The 22,021-nt window shown below is 40.9% G+C and overlaps 1 protein-coding gene across 1 annotated transcript in view; it reads right to left on the bottom strand.

Annotated features, from left to right (window-relative positions):
• AGBL4 (AGBL carboxypeptidase 4) overlaps positions 1 to 22,021 on the bottom strand; it is a gene marked incomplete at its 5' end in the record, with an annotated part of 886,698 nt that overhangs the window by 127,315 nt on the left and 737,362 nt on the right. Inside the window, one exon of the mRNA XM_083868088.1 lies at positions 18,449 to 18,560. Within this exon, the coding sequence (XP_083724214.1) occupies positions 18,449 to 18,560 (112 nt within the window). The remainder of the gene's footprint in view (positions 1 to 18,448; positions 18,561 to 22,021) is intronic.

Genomic DNA, 22,021 nt, shown 5'->3' with positions numbered 1-22,021 from the left:
CAACATGGAACATTTGTTGCACCAGTGAAAAGTCATTTTCAAGCCTGTGAATCACCTACAGCAAAAGAGATCAACTCCTTCCTTTGCCAAAGGATGCTCCTCACAAGGAGGAAAATGAGATCTCCTTCCTCTTCATGCTGTCAGGGCTTAAAAACTGCCCTTGGGTGGGTGAACCCAGCACCTAGTCCAGAGTGAGATGGATGGCAACTTTAGACTAACTTTTAAACCACTGATTGACTAGAAAGGAAAAAGTGGGGAGCTGAAATGTTCCATCTGCCCAAATGTGCCAACTATAAGTGAAGTTTACATACAGTTAACAAGGGGACAGAATCTGACCAAATTACAAAATAGGCAGGTTTGGCAACAACAGTAATTAATTTTCTTTGCAGGGACTCAGCCATCCACGACATGCCCAATACTTCCAGCAAAGGAATATACTTCATTTGATCCAGGACTGCTTCCCTCCACTCCCATCGAGTTAGGCTCACCTTCCTGTCCCCTTTGGCTCCCTTTGTAGTTACAGTTTAACACAGAACCTGATGCCTCCTTGTGCTGCGGTGGGGACAGCAGTGTGCTCTGCATCTGTCTGTGGCCCTGGCACCACTGCAGTGCCCAAATCCATTTGAATGACAGCCAGATTTAAGAGGAGATCTCCTAAGGCTGATTGAAATAACCCCAGAACTGCAAGGATTACATGCCAGTAGGAAGGCTGCAGAGCCATCTTTATTCAGAATAAATGCCATTTCTTCCCAAGCACCCTTATCTATCCCTCACACATACCTCTAAGATCCCTTCAAGCAGTGAAGTGCTGCTGCCAGGTGACTGAATACCTGGAGGGCACTTGGCACCAGGCAGCCCCTCAAGCAAAATTTGTCACTGATTTTTCTTTCTGACACACTTTTAAAAACAGACAAGTGGAGTTTTTTTGTCTCAAGATTCCTCATAGTTTGGCTGGACATTGAAGAGGAAGACTGGTCACACCCTCCTATAATACCATAATAAGAATCAGCAGCTCCCCTGAGTGTAATGAGCTGTTTCTTAGAAGGTTTTGTGCTCTTAGCACATCACCTTAGTGCCTCAGCAAGGCTCTGTATGCTCTAAAACCAGCCACATGCCTGCTGTGGCATTCCCTGGGCTCCTGCATTGCTCCCCTGGGACAGACTAGATTTTCTATGGCAGCTTGCAGCAGATTCAGAATGGAAAGTTTTGCTAAATGCAAGATGGTCATGAATAACACAGGGAGCTTAATAACCTGTGTGCTATTTATTTTGCTCCTAAATTCAATCCATGCACTTTATTACATTCAAGGGTGTCAACTCACAAAATATGTCAAGCCTGCTCAGTTATTGCCCAATGTACAGTAAAGCTGTTTTCACTCATATTCCATGAGGTTATTCAAAATTACTTTAAACTGCTTACTGCTACAAGAAGTTCAGGGGAAAGCTAACATCCTCCCTTTGCCCTTCTGTCTCCATTTGTCTGGCTGAATATTTGTCCTTTTGTACCTTCAGCAAAATTTCAGCAAGGTTTTTCATACATATCCTGTCCGAGAACTGTTTCTGAAAGCCATTACCAGATGCATTTTTAAAGATACTGAAAATGAGGAGAAAAAAGTAGATCATCTTAAAAATATCTTCCTTTTGCAAATACAGTTTCTGGTGTCAGACTGTTACAGCCAAATTGGCTCTTTCCACATTCTTAGTTTTTAAACGTAAGTCACTTTGCCTTCTGAATTTTTGTATCTCACCCTCCTCCTCTCCTTTAATTTTAATGCAAAAGGACTGAGTAGCACTGTGAGAAAAGCTTAGGCTACACAATTAGTTCAGACCAGCAGAGGAAAGTTAAAATAAATGGAATTTACTGGTACTAAAATAATAAAGCTCAGAGACATCTAAACAGCATTCACTTGCTTGCTTACCAGAAGTAATTTTGTTTATTAAGGTGACAGCCTTTCATACAGCAAAATAGCTTCACCTGTGCATTACTACAACAACTCTACCGAGCTGAAGAAATCTATGGTGAGGTGAAATCTGCACTTAGGAGGAGATAATCCAATATGCTCTGTCTGCAGTCTGTTCTATCATTTCCAGTCCAAAGGATAAAAATCCTAAAATACCCCATCAAGTCCCAGTGTGGTTCAAGAGGACATTGACTTTGCTATTAACAAAATTAGCTGGGGTACAGAGCCAGTGAGCCCAAGTGCAGCTTTATTCTCTCTACAGCTTCCTGAACGAGGGTGGCAGCTGGCCGTGCACTCCATCCAAGCCTGCATCACACAAGTCAGGGAAGGAAAATTCCTCCCAGTTCTTGCAGTCAGTCTCCAGGTTCCTGCAGGATGGCTCCCCACAGCTGACTGAGGGGCTGTGCTCCAGTTAGCACAGACCCTTCTGATGCTGGCCAGCCTGCAAAGCCAGATGGCAGCTTCTCCCTGGCATTTTGGGTACCCAGTGCAGACCACAGCTTTTGTAACAGCCTGGTAAATGGCTCCCAAGCTTTATATCAAATGCTCCAGCCTCTCCCTGAACTGCAGCACAACCAGATCCAATCATACTTCTGAACTCCACGGGGAAGAGATGCAGATAAATTCCTTTGCAAAATACATAATCAACGGGAAAACAACACATAAAACATACTATAGGTGTAATGTATGTATGGACACACACACACATACACTTTCCCCACTGCTCTCTGTGCACAGATATTAATGGTTCAGGTGATAAATCAATCTGCATGGCTAAAAGCAGTCACAGTGATCATTTACAGCTTCCACTGACTTCAGCAGAAGATACTGGAACTCTCAAAACAAGACTGAAAACTAAAATACTGTTGGATGAATTTCTGTGTTTCAGATCTGGCAAAATCCGTTTGAAGTTATTTTCACTAATAACATAAAATCACACAAAAAAGTTATATCAATTTTCATTGCCCTTTGCTATTACAATACTGCTGAAATCAACAAAGTCATTTGCAAACACTCTGTCCAGAATCCCACTTTATACAACAGAGGTATATCTCAGCTCAACTAACACACAACAGCGGCTAAAGGTTTGGCTTTGCAGAGAACAATCCAGTGCTATGACAACTGTAAATAGGCAAGGCTTGTTGCTCCACTTCTCCTGGCAACCCACTCCAAATCACCCTTCCCAAGGGTCTCTAGAAGACAACTGAGCAGTTTACTCCCTCCTTTCCTCTAATCTTGTTAGGAGGCAACCACACCACTTGGAGGATGGAATTAACAGACTACAGCCAAGAGGAGATGGAATCAAGCACCCAGCGTATTCCAGCTCTCAAGGAGAAGGAAAAAAGATGAAAACAGTTTTCACTTTAAATCAGCTAATCTATCCTCCACCTTGAACTCTGGGGGAAAAATCCCAGCCTACTGATCTACTAGTTAAACCTGTTCCCTCACCACCACCACCCTTCCCAGCTATGGTGTCAGGCCTCTTGCTTTTAAAAATAGACTAAAACAGGTCAAAGTGTTCTGTCATGGTGAGGCATATTCATCACTGCAGAGCTGAGCTGGAATATGATTTCTTATTTCCAGGGACAACTGGGGGTTTGTGCTAGGAAAATCACAGACTTAAATTGTATTCTAAACAAGGAGCCAAATTAACAGTATTAAGAGATTCAGCAGTTCTCAGTCCTGCAGCTCTACTTGGAGTTGCCACATGTAAAAATTCAGGCTAAAAACCTTTTCTCCTGGCTTGTGCTTTCTAGTGAAAATTCCTTGTTGAACTGAACAGGCAAGGAGATGATGAAGTAATTTGCCCAGAGCTGTCAGGCTGGACAACATCCTACCTTCCTCACCCTTCTTACTCCTGGCTCAGGGCAGCTTTAGCCACTTTGATAATTTTTTAAAAGAAAGGAAAGCTCAGTTATTTGAAAACAAAATTCAAAGGTGGTTTTGCACACCGTTGTCATTGTGACTAATGTTTCCAAACAAGTGAAAATTAGGCTAACCTTTAAACGTTCTTGCACGTTGCTTGGCAGTCAAAACAAAAATGACAAAAAAAAAAAATATACTCTAATTTTAGCAGCATCCAAGTCTGACATATGCCAGGTTCTGACACATGCTATTTTCCTGAGTCACCAACATGTGGCATCCTGCTGCTCCAGCTTTCACACACCAGGGCTGAGGGATGATGGAATGTGTCTGCTGGTGGCAGCAATAGTCTGGTACCCTTAGCAACATTGGGCGAACTGTGAACCTTTGCTTACATCAGGCCAGATCAATACAGCCATTATCAAGGGACATAAACAGAATAAAAAGCTGTCTCCATTGCATGAGTTAACTGCAGCAAGAGGAGAACATCCAGTTCCTGAAGGGCAGACTCACCAACCAAGCACAGGCAATAACGTTTCCATAGACTACAAGTCATCGGGGAGGATTAAATCTACTCCTGCTGAGATTTAATTCTACAGTGAATACCCTTTTTGGGGGAAGTCATAAACCACAACAAATTCCCTAGCAGAAGACCAATACTGAGATGAAGGCAGTTTATTTAAAAAAAAAAAAAAAATACAAAACAATAGTTAGCTGGACTGAGAACAGAAATAGATTTTTCTTGATGTACATCTAAGTAAATGGCCTTCAAATACTGCTCTGCTGATGGGGTCTTTTCCAGAGGTGACTACATTTCAGTAGGGCATAAACTGATTCCTAACTTGCATTTAAACTTTGGAAGTTTGTCTTCAAGATATAATGAGACAGGACAGGATCCTATTTCAGAGGGTGCTATTGAAAATCAAAACCTAAATACAAGACATTCTCACAGTTAAAAACAGAACTTTCAGGGGATAGCCCATAAATAAAAAGATTTAAAGGAACAACCTATTTAACAAAATCACATGACAATACTAGCAGCATCACATATCATGCAGTGTTGTTAATAAGGCAAAAGCACCACAACTACCAAAAACCCTCATTAAATTCTATACATCAACACATATAAAGGCTTGTTGTCTACCTTGACCATGAGCTGGCAGCATCTTTGTGGCCAAGGAGGGCCAGTGGTGTCAGCCTCAACATGAAGAAGAAATTCTGCACACTGAGCTGGGCAGAGCACTGGGACAGGCTGCCCAGGGAGGTTATGGATTTCTCTCTCCGCAGACATGTCAAACCCACCTAGACCTGTTCCTGTGCAACCTGTTCCAGGTGACTCTCCTCGGATGATGTCAGGAGGTCCTTCCCAAACCTCAGTGTCCTGTGATTCTGTAAACCAGACACAAACACCAGGACGAAGGAAGGAGCAAAGCTGCACTGCTTTTACAAACTTGGCACACACACTATTTTGCTGAGCTCCCTTTTCAGCAGTATCAAACACATTGTTGATTTTTTCCTCCCTGCTCATACGCTCCATGGTGTGTGTTAACTTAAATTTTGCTGTTTATGCTCAAGCAACTCTCTGTATCTCCCAGATGTACATTTATGTGAATCAAGGATTATCAGTCTTCATAATGTGATCCTACCTATGTCTTGAGAAATAATGAAATAATCATCAGCATTGTCTCTAAAGGAGTCACCCTGGAACATGAACAAGCCCCACAGAAATGAAGGAGGCAGCTCACACGTTGGAGTATCCCTGGCTTTCAGCATGCTCAGGCAGATTTATCACATGAAGTATGGTCAGTTTCTGCAGCTCAGGCCATCAAATGACCCAGCTCAGTAATCCAGCTCTACACTGCAGTTTCCTATATGTCAGTTCCCAGAAGGTAGATGCTCTGAAGAGAAAAAGATTTTATTTTTTTTTTAAGAAAATAATTATTTTAAAGAAAACCACCTCACCAGCACAGGAATGGAGTTTTGAAGATATTTGGAGAAAGATTTGATATTCCAGATGCTCTTGTGAGATAAATCCTCTAAGCTCTTTTAGATCAGTCATTTTCTCTAACAGCTAAGCCACCAGAAGTTGGGGAAGCTCAGACTTTGATGCCCATTTAGGAAAACCATGATGGATGATATTTAGTACTTTGTAAGTCAGACTAGATTATCACGGTGATTCCTGTCTGCTTTTAAAAACCTATTGATCCACTGGTGTCAGCACTGCAGAAGACAGCAAGTAGAAGCTTTCAAAATACTTTAAAGATGGGGACTATTGCTAACTTTGATGTGGTAAAATTCCAACATCGTGATGTATCTCCTGACAAGAAGAAAATTAAACTTCTGTTAATTAATACATTAATTTTAATTGGATTTTTCACTAGGCATACAGTAATCAGATTCTGAAGAGATGACTGAATGCATCCACATAGGAAACATCGATCTGTCGTGTAACACTAACTTGAAAAGATTTAAGCTACTAATTCAGTTTTCTTGTCTGAGGAGCCTTTCCAGCAGGTTTGCATATAGTGGTCCTCTGGGTGTGGGAGAGTTTCTGAGCATAAACTAGTGAGGGAAGTCAGCAAAAAAGCTTTAACAAGAATAGGAATTAAGTCTTGTTCCAATGCAGCTTGAGCAATGCTATGAATAGGTCACATACATCATGGAAACCAGCCATGAAATATAAGAACTTGCAGCCATCCAGAGACTGATTAATGATTCAAATAAGCAATTTCTTTTTCATAATTGCACTTAGGGAACATTAGAGACACAGACCCCATTCAACAGCTTAAACTGGGCTCTAGATCAAGAAAACATATGCAAAACTACAGGGTTGCTGCCTGCAAAAGCTAGCTAGAAATGTTACCAGCATTAAGCTATTTTTTGATGCCTATGAAACTAAAAGAGCAGTTTTTCAGAAAAATAACAACTCTGGAAGCAGCTCTTCTTCATTATAATCCTCACAGGACGAGTTTGCAAAAGGAAAAGGTCTTGGCAACTTGAAATCACAAAGGATATCTATTATACTTTGCAGAAGGGAAACAGCATTATTGTTCAGCTCTAGTCACCCATTCTGTAACTAAAGCCTATCTGCCTAAATATCCCCACTGGATCCATTAGTTACCTTCCTTTCAGCTGTTAGGCAGTGGCTCTGTTTTTTTCACAGGATTCTTGTTCTCAGGCACGGGCTCTGGTTGACACAATAAACCAGGCACAAGCTGGAAATAAACAGTGGAGAATCCTGTCTAGAGGATTACCTGGGATTACTACTTTGGAATGGCCAATGCCAGGAAATCAGTGGGCCTATCCTATACCTCTGCATATTGTCACAAAGACAATATCATGGTGTCCCCTGAGGATAATGATCTTTTATCTAAGGAAATCATATAGTATGTAGACATTTACCACCAAAACACAGTTTCACCTTTTTTTTTTTTCTAATTTTTTTTTTTGTTTGTTTGTTTGTTTGCTTTTTGTTTTGTTGTACAGCACTGCAAAACAACTCCACTAAGATTCAGATATCCCCAAGCACCAGAATTACAGGAATGCAGAGATACACAGAACAGAACAGCACTCTCAAGCAGAACCACCACTACTGGTTGTGCACAAACCTGATAGTGCCAATCCAGCCATCAAACAGCCACCCCTTCTGTTTTAATCAGGAACAGTACAAGAGGCTGTCAGGGAGCAGTAGCAGGAGCTGTGTTTTCTTTGCCTTGCACAAGCTCATGAAAGAACAGCCACATAGACATCCCCGGATGTGGGTAGCACAGGATGTTTAAGGAAACAATGCAAGTAAAAGCATAAATGATCACAAAAAGTTTGTATCATCCAAGACAACTTGGATTCTTCACTTCTTTAAAGTCATTTGGTTAGAAATTTGCCAATGCTTTTCAGAAATTTAAAACAGGCCACAGGTTGATTGGCTTTATCTCCATGCTCATCAAACTCCCAAAAAAAGGTTAGCAGATGTATAAATTCTACTTTCAAAAAGGAAAACTCCCATTAAACCACTGTTATCCATGTTATCTGACTTGTCCTCCATAAAGAGCAGCTCTAATTTGGGAATTCCCTTTAGGCTCCTCACTGTGAACACCAAAGCAAATAACTCATTTAGCTTTTCTGCAAAGACCTTATTTTCCTTGAGCACTTCTTTTACATCTTGATCATCTATCAACCTCATAGACCTCCAGGCAGGCTTCTTGCCTCTGATGTGTTTGAAAAAGTTTTTATTATTAGTTTTTATGCCTTTAGCAAGTTATTCTTCAAAATTGTTTTTTGTCCGTTATTATTATGGGTTTGCATTTAACTTGCCAGGGTGTACCGGGGTCCTTTTTCTCCTTAGTTCATTTGGGCAAGACTTCAAAGGATGTCCTTTAATGCTAATGACCTTCTTTGGTCTAATAATCCCCTTTGCTAACTTCTCATGCAACCTTTTATAGAGTTGTGGAGTTTTTCAAATAGGGGTAACATCCTCACCCTCTAATGGTAAAGCTGCATCCTAAAATGGTGATTTTAGATAATTGCCAGGTCACTCCAAAGTCTTTATTTTTGTTCTGTTTTGCCCTTTTAGCTACTGCTTTTAGATTTCTTTTCCATTTTATGTTGGCCCCCTTTCAGAAGTATGTGCCATTCTAAGGTCTTCTTGGTTTTCATATTCCACCAAGAATGATGAATTTGAGCATGTTTGTATCTATTGTCGTGGAATGTTTCTATGACAGGTATATCTTCAATCAAGACTTAATCCTTACTAAGGGACAAATAAACAAATAAATAAGCTCTTCTCTTTCAGGCTCTTTGATTTCTTGCTTCCAGAAGATGTCATTTTTAAAATGTATAAATGTGGTTTCTACATCAACTTTAATCATGACCTTTAATCAGACTCTGTCATTACATTCTTTGAGTCTTCATTGCTTCTGTGGTAATTCTGACCATGACACTAAAGATGTTTAGTGCTACCATCCCGTTTTGGCATGAAATTTTAATGCGCAGAGATGGTGAGATTTTTCAGTACTTGTTGATGCAATTCCACTCCTATTTTTTTTTCTCTTTTTTTTTTTTTTTTTTTTTTTTTTTTTTTCTTTCTTTCTTCTTTTCCCTTTTTTCTTTTTTGCTTCTGATCTTTCTTTGAACTATAATGTCACTCCTCTGCTGGCTTGGTTTCCTCTGTTATTAGTGTATAATTTTACGCTGCTATTCCAGTGCTCCCTGATTGAGATGCTATTATGTCAATATTCTCATTTAAAATCAGCATTTCACTTTACCCATCTTCATTGCATACATTGGGCTAATTGTCCACTGGCTCTATTACTGCTATCTTGCACCAGTAGAATAGCATGAACAGACATAGTTAGGTCAAACACTTGGCCAGCTGTCTCTAAATTATTTTTGAATACTAAGAGCTCTTTTGTATTAAATAAAAAAGCCCTGGCAGTGACTTTGCCCCTGCATCTTAAAAGGCAAATGCAATCCCAGGAAAACTGAACAAAGGGCATGGTCCCAACACCTTCTGAAGTGGGCAAAATAAAATGGATCAGCTCATTCCAGGCATTTCCACTTGCATCCTGTGAGAAGCCCCGACTCTAAGAAGCTCTGGCAAGAGGCAGCTGGAATTGAGTGCTGTATTGTGCAGGAGCTCATTCTCCTCAGTGCTCAGCAGTCCAAATGCAAGCACTGAAGCAGACTCGTCAGTGACCTTGACTCTGACCCACTTTATAGAAGCACTTGGGGAAGGAGCAGACACGAAGGGGGAGCTTTTCATAAGTGGCTAAGAAAAAAAATAAAAATCTCAAACTCTCGTGTCTTGCTGAAAAACTGAGAAGGGGAGGAGAAACATGAAACCAGAATTACTGAGGAGGAGCTTCATGATATCTCCCAGACTTGAGGGAACTCTCAATGCAGTACTGAACATCAGCCACTCCCCAGTCGATGTTACTTAAAATTAAGAAATCCAAACCCCTCTCTGCCCAATGCAGATGATAAGAGGAATTTGATAACATCACACCCATAAGAATTACAGAATGTATAAGGAGGAAGATGCAAGAGAAGGAGAAAAGAATCCATACTGAACCCCTCTTGTACACTCAGTCCAAGAAAAAGATATGTGTATTATAAAGGGAAAATTTTCCTCCATTGGCAAGGGGTAAATTCTTTGAAGAGACGGCTCTGATTCATCAGCAGGGTGCTGGCAGATGCCCCCAGAAAAATAGAGAACATGGCTCTACATCTTCAAAAAACTATTTTAGGAGACTCTATTTCCTCAGAGGGATACTTGAGTTGTGTTCAGCCCCTTAGGCACATCCCAGGAAAATACAACCATGTTTTGATGGTAGAGAGGATACTAAAGCTTTGATGGATAATATTTTGATCCAAGGTAAAAGAGAGGAGTTTGACTAAAGGCCCTAAAGAGCTGTGGAAAGAGACTGAGATGCTGAGCTAAAACTAAGAAAGCAACAACATAAGTTCCATGTAATAGCAATAAAACACCTGGAAGAAAAGATAAGGTGTACAGTAGATCACTGCAAAGTGGAGGTCATAACTAACATGTCTGCCCCAAACTAAAAGCAGCAGCACAGAGATTCCTCAGAATGGCAAACTCTTGAAAAAAAACCCCAAACTGGTTCAGATGTTGAGCACCAGATGGTCCCACACACAGACACCCCACGCCACAGTATGCAAGAATTAACACAGCCTGTGAGAATATCAGAGTTGAGTGAAGGGACACTTATCTAGAAATATGATAGTGAACCACACACTAATCTGTCTGCAGTGCTTCATGCAGGTCCGAGCATTATGGAGAACAACATCTTAGAAGTGTCAGGCACAAATGAAAACTGGCCACTACGGTGTTGAAAAAATTGAAATTTTAGTCTCTTGGCTTAAAATGTTTTATTCCTCTTTGTGTTATTGGTTTTACTTGAAACTGTTCCTATTCTAGATAAAAACATTACCAAAAGGAGCAGCAAAAAAAGAAAAAAATAAAACCCAGTCAACCAAAGAAACCACAACTTATGTCAGAGATTACCACTGTGATATGATTAGCACAATGACTGAGTACAAACAGAGAGAAATGTGATAGCTGTAGACACATTTCAGACTTGTTTCCCGGAGAGTCTGGAGTATTTGACAAAAATACAGTGGAGCATCATCCAGAGCTAGATTGTGAACATGCAAGTGTGATCAAAACAAAACAAAACCAGCCAAAAAGCCTGTCTAGTTTAGAAGAAATGTGATTTATAATTTCAAAATATAAATTTTACTTAGCAAAAAATAAGACTATTAGCACTGGTTGGCCTGAATAGAATCCCCTTCCTTGACTATCACTTTAATAAGCAGTTCACAGTTGCAGGTGGAACTTCATCTGACAATGTCAATGATTCCTAAAAGTTACCAGAGAAATTATATATTCACTTTCATATATACATTTATATTTATGAAGGTTTACGTGTTAAAAACAAATCAAAGGGGAGGGACAAAATTCATAGAATAATTGAAGATGAAAAGGAAATCTGTAGAGTTTATTGAGTGTATTCAACTGCCTCAAAAGGGAATTAACTCTATCCAAACCTCTTTCCAATAAATACCTGTCATAAAACCCTCCAGTGGCAAAGATTCAGCATCTCCTGCAAATAATCTGTTCTAGTGTAAAACCAGCTCTGCTATTTGCAAGTTTCTTTGAATATTGTGCATGTTTAAAGGACTGTGGGAAGAAAGTTGCTAAGATCAGAAGCTGTTTCACCAGATATAAACACAGAAGACATTACTAGATCAAGAGAGAATGCTTACTCCAGGAAGTAGAATTGTTAAAATTGCATGAGAGGAACTGAGGAGTTCCTCTGAACTGTTACTCTCACAAGATTGCTTATCAGAAAATACCATAGCTAGCAAACTGATCCTGCACACCACCTTGGCTTCTGTCAGCAGACACCAAATTTATTTATTTAACAATGAGAAGAGTTTATTGAGAATACCTTTAAACAGCCCATATGAAGTAGAACATTAGCTAGAGCATTAGTAACTCTGATTATGCTGGTCCAACAGGAAGGTGTGAAATAGAGTCAAATTCCTCAGCACAAGCCATGGAATCAGGCAGTGATGGGTACATCACACTGCTAAATTACAGCACTGAGAGAAGGGTTACTGCAACTTACTACTTGCTACCACTACTGTCCTTACTACTGTTCAACAGAGAACTGAAATAAGAATGTTATTTTTCAAAATACTGAAAATTACACTTCAGTCAACAGGGACTTGCAGAAGAGATGTGGTCCAGGGCACTTCTGAAATATCAGCAGAGTGGCACAAACATGAACATTGCCATATCAAGTGGCCACAGGGCTGTCACACCTGAAAACATACTGCATGAGCAGTGTTGATCCCTCTTCTAGTTTCAGGAGGAGAGAAATAAGAGGCAGCATGTTGGCCATGAACTCAGAGTAACATGTACTCTATTATCCTGAGGATTGCTGGCAAAAGATGATGCCTGGCAGTGGCTGTTTTGATGTTGGAGTGAAAACCATCAGGTACAAACAACAACCCAGGACATCTGAGGGACTCTCTGAGCACCACTTTCCAGTGGGTTATTAAAATTCAATAATAAGTTTAAAATTACTATTCACTACTATTGAGCTGTTTATCAGGGGAAAGAAGTGTAAGGGCTCTGCTAACAGCAAATGGAGCCAGGTAGTGTGTGATGCTACAGATCTCATTACCCTGTGTTAATCTGCTCTGATTCCTCACACCAGATGATGCAGACCCCAGCTGATCTGTTTGGCTCCAAGTGAGTTCTGAGCAACACCAAACCCCAACCCACAGCCTTTCCAAACATTTATTAACATCCAAACTGGCTTGAGCTAGAATGAGAATAAGCTTATAATTTTCCAGTGAAATATTTTCCAGTTTGCTGCTCCAATTTATAACAGGAACAGGGGAGATGATGAGGGAAAATAATTTTTGAAGAGAAAACAATTGTTTGCAGTCATTCAAATGTTAGATTAGAAAATGCTACCTGAGGGCTTATAGCATGAGAAGCCTAAATGTACAGTTCTGATGTGAAAGCCTTGCAAAATCTGTTGTTATACTTTACTTGTCAACTATCCAGTATCACACTGATGGTAATACTAACAACATCATTTCACGAGATGAGTGGAAGCAGAGCCTCTAAGATTGACACACTTTACAGGACTGACAAAAATAAAATTCATGTCACTCTCCAGCAAAGCACATGCATCTTGGAGACCAGCTGCAATTTTCTAAATGTGGAGGTGTCTGATGAAGAATGTGGCACTGCCCAAGTGAGGATGTGAGGTCACTAAAGCAACGCTGCCATTGAGGATAGTTGCAACCTGCAAAGAATCAGCTGCAGGACTCTAAGTCTATATTTTGTAACTTAGTTTTCCATAAAACCAGAATGCTTCTCTCAAAATATGGCAGGGATAAGAGAAAAAAACCAAAATATCATGATTTGTTTCACTGGAAAAGTTGAGGATAAGGGAGAAGGTTGGGGGTTTGGATGTGCTGCATGTGGAGCAGTCCCACAATACCACACTTGGACCATGGTTCCTGCACAGTCAAAACTCCTCTCCTTGATAGCACACTCTAAATGATGCTGCTGGAGGCCTAGAAGAGATGTCAACTGAACAACAGCATTGGCAGTGGGTGGCTTAAATGGTGTCTGAAACAAAGCAGCACAAAGAGGGGCTTCATCAACATCAACACCCAAACCGCATAGGAGACAATGTGTTTCCCTTCATCTGGGAGCTCACCTGATTCATACACCACCCAACCTTCACCCTCACCTATTTGCTTTATCAGGGCTTATCAGCCACAAGCTGGAACTCAAAATCAGGCCTTTTCCCCAAAACAAACTCTCTCTGCTGTCTTCCTGCAGCAGTGAGGTGCAGGATGTTCTGGGGGAGCCAGCCCTAGGAGGACACCCATCAGTCTCTAAAGAAGGGCCTGGGGAGAGATGATAACACAGACCCAGAGGATTGTATGTTCAGTAACTTTGGAAGAAAGGAAAAATATTCTCTTTCTGAAGAGGAACACAGTTATCTGCTGAAGAATCCCATTACATTGACTTACCAGGATAATTCCCCTGAGCTCTTTCTGCTTGCCCACTCAAGCCTACCTGGATCAAAAGCTAGGCCTCCTCAGAGACAGGGAGACTGGAAAATAATGATTTTGTTCAAGTCTGAGCCTGCACACGGGATCTTAAAAAAACCTTCTCAAAGACATAAAAGGTGTCATTCATCCTTAAACACCGCCCCTACCCATGCCTACAGTATTGTGTTTACTCATCCTATCTTATTAGTAATGCTGTTGTCAGCAGATATCCCAAAGCCCACAGACTCCTTCCCTCCCTCTTTCCTGTCCACAGCAATAGCAGATTGCCATCCTCTGTCAGCTAATTCATCAGCCCTTGTGGCAGATGTCTGTGTGGTGGATCTAAAGGTTCCAGCCCAGCAGATGACTCAGAGTTTTGCATGCTGGGGCTTTCATTTCACATTGAATCAGAGAAAACTTTCAACCAGAATAGTACTAAAAGTATGCAAGGGCTGCAACATCAAGCACTCCAAAGTCGGGAATGGATACAGAAAAGTCACTTATGCAAAAATAATTTAAATTTTAATCTATGTGTGCATGAAGAAGGAGATGATAATTAAAGAGCACATCATAGGGAAGTAAGGTTTTTTTGTTTTGGATGGGTCTCCAGCTCACTTAGGGCACAAGGTGAACAGCATCTAGCAAAGGAATTATTTGCTTGTAGCATTCCAGATTCAATTCAACAGGAGGTGGAAAACAGGCAGAACAGAAGAAATACGGAAGAAAGAACACAAAGTCCAGTGTTGCAGTGAAAGTGCCTGGGAGCCCTGAATCCCATGCCTGCATTTGCACTTGGGAGGAGCAAATTACTTGAAACAAATTCATTCCAAGTGGTCAGTCACTGCCTATTCCTTGTCTCCTAGGAAAACCAAATGACAGAAATAGTCTATCCCAATCTTCCTTGCAGAAGCAAGAAGTAGAAACAAGACAGTGAAGGTATCAATCTTTGCTGAATGACACAAAACAAATCTTAAACCATCTATCACAAGTGAGTAGGTGTGATCACAACTGTTTCCCAGCCACACGAGGATGAAACATTTGTCTCTCACAAGGTCCCTCCCCAAAAAAATAATCCACATTTCTGCAATGCTCCCAGGGTACAGCAATGAGCAGAACAAAGGAGCCTGTGAGGAGATTAATAGTTCTATCTTCAGAGCAGGATCTGCAGAGTGCACAGTGAACACAGGACAAGGCTGCACAATGTAGGTAAAACAAAACACTGAGTAGCTGTTTAGTATGTGGGAGTTTTCCATTTGGAGGAGGCAGGAGTCTAGATGGGAGAGTAGCACGAGCCCCTGTCAGTAAAAGCCATATCACAATAATCTTATTAAAGGGGCTGAGCTGACACTGAACACACGACCTGAGTGCACTCACTAAATCTGTTTTTAAAGAGTGCTGGAATGGCCCTTGTGAACATGATTTAACATGCTCCACACAAGTCAGCTGTGTTGACTTAAACAAAACATTCATGTTCTGAGATAATTCTGCTGCCTGCTCCAGCACAGAGAGGGAAACCATCAACAGAAATCATCTGGTGGAGAGGTGGGAAGACATTGCTGGCTCACATGTGGGCAGGTGAAGGTAATTGGGAACAGAAATATCCCCAGCAAACAGCAGATGATCTAGAGGATGCTATCAATTCATTCTCATCTGCAAGACTGATAGCACTAGAAACGGCTGAGAATATCCCCTCACTCCATGTAGGTCAACATAATGACATTGACCATCAGAGTTACTGTGTCAAAATCAGCAGCATGGAGATCAAAAGCTTCCTGTTCTTCTCTCATTTCTTGACCTATCCATTCCTTCTTAAGGGTGATATGGTCCTTACAGAATCTGAAACACTTTAAAAATAAAATTAAATGAAATAAGCACACTTTGTAAAACCCAGAAGAACAGTGAACCACAAGTGCTTTGGATTATTTTTATACATTAACTACAGCAAACACTCAGCCTTGGAACACTCAGTGCTGGAATCACTGTGTAGCTGTGGCATTGTGTGTGTGCCTCATACCCACTTCACTTATTTCTGTGTCACTCATCCTCCCTGCCCCAGAATGAACTTTTTTTTCAAAGGAAAGAGCTTATCTCCCATACTGCAGAGCAGAAGAAAAATCCTCCTATGCAGCAATATTTTAAACATGGTTTTATGGTTCTTATGGCAGCTAATTTTCCTTAAGTGATTTAAGGGAATGAATACATCTAAAAGTCCTGCACTGAGCTGTTCTGCAATGGCAACACGAAGCCAAACTTGCTCTTGCTTTAAACAATCCAGTTCTTCTGTGGACAGCCCTTCACAGCAGATCTTGTCTGCAATGGGAGGGATGAAGGTTATTTTTTTATATTACATAATTTCTCAGGGAACTGGGTTTTGCATTTTATTTCATTTCATATTCCCCAGTGTGGGAAGACTTCAGGTGAGGAGGAAGGTGGCAGGACAGACATGTTCAAATGCAAAATGCCTGATGTGACACAGTTTGACACCAGCCCTCCTGCAGCAGGTCATCTGTGCATGCAGCCAGCCATCTATCATGTATTAGTCATCTGAAGGTAACACTTTACCCCTGAAAAGCACCAAAAATTTTTAGCTGCCTGAAGGGATTCAAAGCAGTTTTTATTCTGGTACTCTGTCATAACTTAATAAAACAGTCACTGCTAAAGCAGGATGGTGCATGGATATTCCCATATCCCTTTTGTCCCAGCACTTTGGATATGGTCTCTTCATACCAATATTACTGGGTTCTGAGGGACTAAGAATTGGGTATTGTCTGAAAATAACAATAATCCCATATACTGCATTGCATTGCTGAACATCCCTGAAACTGCCAGAAAGACTGGTGAGGACAAGGGGATGATAAAGCCAAGAAGGTTTTTTGGTAGGTAGCTAATTCACTAATAAATGGAATTCCAGAAAAGCAACCTGAACTTTGCTGGTTCTTTAATTAAAAAAAAAAAATCTAAAACCTTGAAAATGAAATGTTACACTTATGTTTAAAAGGCTCCCTTTTCTTGCCCTCAGAAAGAAATGAACTGGAACTGGTTCATCTCAGGTTGATTACTGGGTAGAGTGGGAGACAAAGATGGAGGAAAAAAGTTCTTCTGATTTTTCATTTTAGCCACCAAATTAATGATTCTTCACACAGAGGACAGCTGGAAGCTACCAGAACTTTCAAAGCTTCCTTAGAATGGGATGAAGCTGAAAAGAACTTCCCCCTACCTCCAAGAATAGCTTTACTTTACTGACAGTGACTTTTAATAGTGCCAGGATTTGCTGACTTACTGGCTACAAGCATTTCCCTATACCCAACATTCTTGTAATGTTTAAAGTCCTCTTCATTCTTCATTCTCAAAGCAGTCTCCATGCTCTCTCCATCATCTAGAAGGAAAACTGTCTTGTTTTTTGGCATAGAAAACAGAGGAAAGACCAGGCTGGTCCCAAATCTCCTTTCTGTGCCTTTCCATCATTATCATCATCACCTTAATAGAGCTCAGGAGCCTTGGTCAGAGGCTGCAGAAACTGAATAGCAAGACAAATTCTGTGCCAAACAATTAGCAGTCTAAGAAAATATTTTTCATGCAATTGGATTCCAGTCCATATGTAAGGATCTTATCTATTAACCTATCTTCCTTGTACCTAAAACCTCCTCTGTACAGGTATTACTGGAAGATAAAAAGTCCAATTAAGATGTATTGGGAAAACCAGGAGTTAAATTAAAGGAGGTCTTATCCTATACATGATGTAGCCGGGGGTAAGAATCCTCTTTCTTTATTAGCATGGCAAGACAAGTCCTTTTTCACAGAAACAAAAAAGAAAGAATGAAAAAACAAAAGGAAAAATTAGCAAAACTTCAGGGACATAAAGATTCAAATTCCCTCTCCATTGTAAGAAGCAAAAAGAAATGACAAATACCAGGAATCCCACAATGAAAAAAATAATAATCTATAAAATCTCCTCTTATTTTTTTCTGGTGATTTTTTCCTACCCATCTCCATTTTTTTTCCCAGCAGTTTTTCTTAGGTGCCACGTTCAATAATCCTTCTGCACTTTGATGTCAAACATTCAATAGCTGTCTGCCTCCCTCCCACTCCTCTTCTCCATATTCTCCTCAATCCATCTCCTCTGATTAGCCAAGATTTCACCTTCAAGAACACCTCTGCTTCTCTGAGCGAGCGTGAGTGTGTGCGTGCATGTCTGTGTAATATTTGCAAATATTCTCCCCCTCCTGCACTGCTCAGCACACAGCCACCACTGCCAGAGCCCTGGATTAAGCATCACTGCCATTCCCTAATTCAATTTTAGAGGCCTGCTGTTTTGAATCCAGCTCAGAGCACGAGAGCAGCTCGACTGAATTCAGGCCCTGCTCCCAGGATTATTTCATCGTTAATCTGAGCTGAACTTCATTTCACTCGCTTTCTCCACTTCTGGTGCTTCCTGTGGCAAAAGGCACAGCTGTTCTCCTGCAGTGAGTGGGAGGATGGTCCCTCAGCACAAGGGGTGGCTCAGCAGGTGCTGTCCCTACTCACCGGGTTGTTGTACATGTCGATGATGAGCTCCTTCACTCCGTGCAGGGTGGGGTGAGCCCACGGAGAGGGATTTGCCCAGTGCCGGTTCAGATCGAACCCCATCAGGGAGCACCTGCACACAGATACACAAAACAGAAGGACTTAGATGGGCTGCAGCCTCTCCTCGGGTCAGCTGCAGAATTAGGGTTATATCCTGCAGGTAAAGAAGTTAAATGTTATTCTCATGAGGGAAATAAAGCAAATGTTCTCCAGATGAAAGATTGCAGCAACAGAAATATCGTGACCAGCAGAATATAAACTGAAACAGCTTTGGTCATTCAGCCTTCTTCCCCTCCACAACCTGTGCTCACTGCATCCTTTGCCTTTTCCCAGCTTGGCAGGCTGGCCCTGGAACAGCCTTGCTTGACCTTGGAGGTTCCCTTCTCTTTGCTCTGGCTGAGGGTCTGCAGCAATGAGGGCAATTCACCACCAAACTGGACCTTCAGCTTGTCCCCAGTCAGGCTTTGACTCAGCAGGGCTGAGCAATTCAGAGCATTGTAATCAATGGCCATTAGGTTTGTGCTTAAAGGATTTAAGGCATGAGTGTCATTGTTCTACTGAGCCAGGGCCTGGTCTCTGCCCCTCCTGCAATTGCCTACATTGAAATTAGCCAACCAAATCACCAAGTTAAAATGCTTATTGGACATCAAGTCCTGTAGGTGTTGGAGCATGGATGACACCTTGGCTTCTCATTCCTGCACTGGCTCAGATCCATCCCAGGACACTGTCCTGAATTGGATTTTGCTGCTCTCAGCCCCAGAGAGCAGTATCCAAATTCTTTGTGAGGCCCCACTGAAACTCAGGAGGCTGTCAATAGAGTGAGCATTAAAATTGAAAATTTGAAATTTTAAAAAGAAATAAGAAGCTGGAAGTGACACAAGTAGGAGAAGGGAGAAATCAGGAGCCTTGCCTGTTGCAGACATCACTAGAAAATCTTTGGCTACTGATACATACAGGAAGAGAACTCTGTTATCTCCAGCTAAGCTTGGGACGAGTTGGGTAAATTCTTGCTCAGGAATTCTATGGAAGACCACACAAATAATAGAAGCCTAGGCAGAGATGCAACTTCTTCTATAGTTAAAACAAACAAACAAAAAAATCAACCTCGCTGCTAAGCCTTAAAGCTTCTTGGGAAAAGAAGAGCTTTCATTGATCCCATGTCTATTACAAGAATGTCTGTTCAGCCTTAATCTTTTAAACACACCTATGCAAACAATAGAGATTCAGTCCAGCAGTGCTATCCTTTGACAAAAAAATTCTAAGAATCTGAAGACCCAAACTACAGGTTTAATTGGCAAAGAGAAAGGAAAATAAAACTAAGAGAGATGAAATACTTTAAAAAGTGAGAGGATGAAACCAGAGGATGAAATTAATTTCCAAACCTGGCGAATAAATATTTTCCTATGAACCAAAGGATACAACGTTAATGGGACATTCCTTTGTGAAAATTCTTGTGGGTATCTAAGCAAGCAGGGGCCACTTTTCTCCTTGGGTTCACCCAACCATCAGCTCTCTGGGGGCCCAAACACCCAAGTGCAGCTCTGCAGCTCCAGCACTGCTGGTGTGGGTGCCTTGCTGGGGGGCAGAAGCCTCCTCCTTGTTGTGGTGGCCACTTCTCTGCTTGTATAGAAACCACATGGATTTTTTTTTTCCTGGACATTTTAAACAGCTACAATTCCACAGGCAACTCTGAAAGTTGTTGCCATCCCACTCTATAGCATTCTCTGTCAGATTTCTCCCTCACTCTTCTCTTTGTCTGCCTGTAAACTCTCTGCATTCAGCTCTACTAAATCCTATCTTCTTTTGAACTCATAGACATTAATAAAAACCAGAAGTACTTCCAGAGACATAGGTGGAATTACACCGGGATAAAACTGGCAGAAGAGCAGAATGAGAGGAATGAGATTTTCATTTAATAAAAGCAGAAACTCTCATAAGTTTTACTGTATTTTGGCACAGTTCCCAAGAAAACAACATTCTTACTGTACAGAAACTTTCTTAAGAGCTCAGAATCTGTATCTATATTTATATAGTTAACGTGTCACATTTACATTTTCTTTTAATAATATTTAACACTAGAGAAAATGAGCATACTGTCTATATTAAATTTGGGGTTTGGGCCTTTTTAAATAACTTTAGCTAAGTTATCCCTATAGAGAAAAGAGGTAAGCAACACCTAATTTTTGTAAGATCCTAAATAAGGCATTGCAATTTGCAGTATTTGGATGTGTCAGGAGTGTCTGGTAAGTGATGAATCTTGTAGTTCATTTAAAGCAACAAGAACAGTTGAAAATAGTTGTCTTTACTTGAAAAGACTTTATAAACAGAAGGAAGCAATGCTTAGCAAACAAGTTATTCATTTGGGAAGCTCCTCTGAGCTCTGTTTAATAGGAATCCAAATTAATTTCCAAATATCATTTAGCTAGTCTTTGATGTGGTATATCACATATTTATCAATGTAACAACAATTAATTAACTTTCTGATGTAGGCATTACTATTTCTTCCCAGTCTGGAAACAGTGTAATATTTTCTCCCCGCTTCCAGTTTTCAAGCCTTTTTTCTTTCCTTTTTGCCTAAAGACAAATTTGTATCTACCACATTCTCTCTTTATTCATCTGCCGCAAACTTGTGGCCTCTCTGAGGAAACATCAAGTTGTGTTCCTTGGTACTTCAGATTTGATTATTGACTCTATTACATGTACAACTGTCTCCCAAAGCTCACGTATATCAGAACACGGCCAAAACATACAGCAGGAGTCTCCCATGTGCCTGTTACAGATCCTGCATTCATTTTATTGCCTTGCTCCCAGCTGATGGGATCTCCCTCATGGCTAATGCCTCCAGTGCAAGAGCTTGAACAGGATAACTCAAAAATTGCATCTTGCACTGCTCTTTAATTCATCCTCCCAGTCTTAAACCAGCTAATTCTGGAACACTTTGATGCTGGTTCCACTGCTGAACTGTTTGCCTGCTGCTTCAAACACTGGGTGGGCAAAGTAGAAATACAGATATGCTCTGGGAACAGCAGCTCTATGGTGGGAAACAAGTGTGTTTTAAAATAATCTATAATCTCTCAATATTTGAGAGCAGCTCTTTTACTCAGAGTGCAAGTGTTGTCATTTGCTTCAATGCAGTTCCTCACCGTGGCTGTGTTTCCCTGATTTGGAAAGTGCCTCCAAATTGGCCCTATACAGCTTAGATTTATTTTGTGCTGTAAATAAAGTTATGTGTTCAGCATAAAATTAACAAGGGGGAAAAAAAAAAACCTAAATTATATCAAAGGACTGTTTAAGGATGATCTTAGAAGGGGGACACAGAAGACAAAAATTCAGGAAACAATATAGACTGCAAGAGGTACAAGGGAAGACAAAACAGCTTCAGAATTAGTGAGGGTTGGAGCAAGGGCACTGGAGGATATCCCATTCCATGAGGCTTAATAACCATGCCCATGAATGCTCTCATGAACGTGGCAGGTCATAATTCCACGGAGCCTGATGACAACGATGTGCTGGCACAGATTCTCCCAGGTTAGG

The sequence above is a fragment of the Zosterops lateralis genome (assembly GCF_965231275.1).
Source record: "Zosterops lateralis genome assembly, chromosome: 9".
Lineage (NCBI taxonomy): Eukaryota > Metazoa > Chordata > Aves > Passeriformes > Zosteropidae > Zosterops > Zosterops lateralis.
The sequence above is the reverse complement of the archived record's forward strand: the minus strand, read 5'-3'. Positions and strand labels throughout refer to the sequence as shown.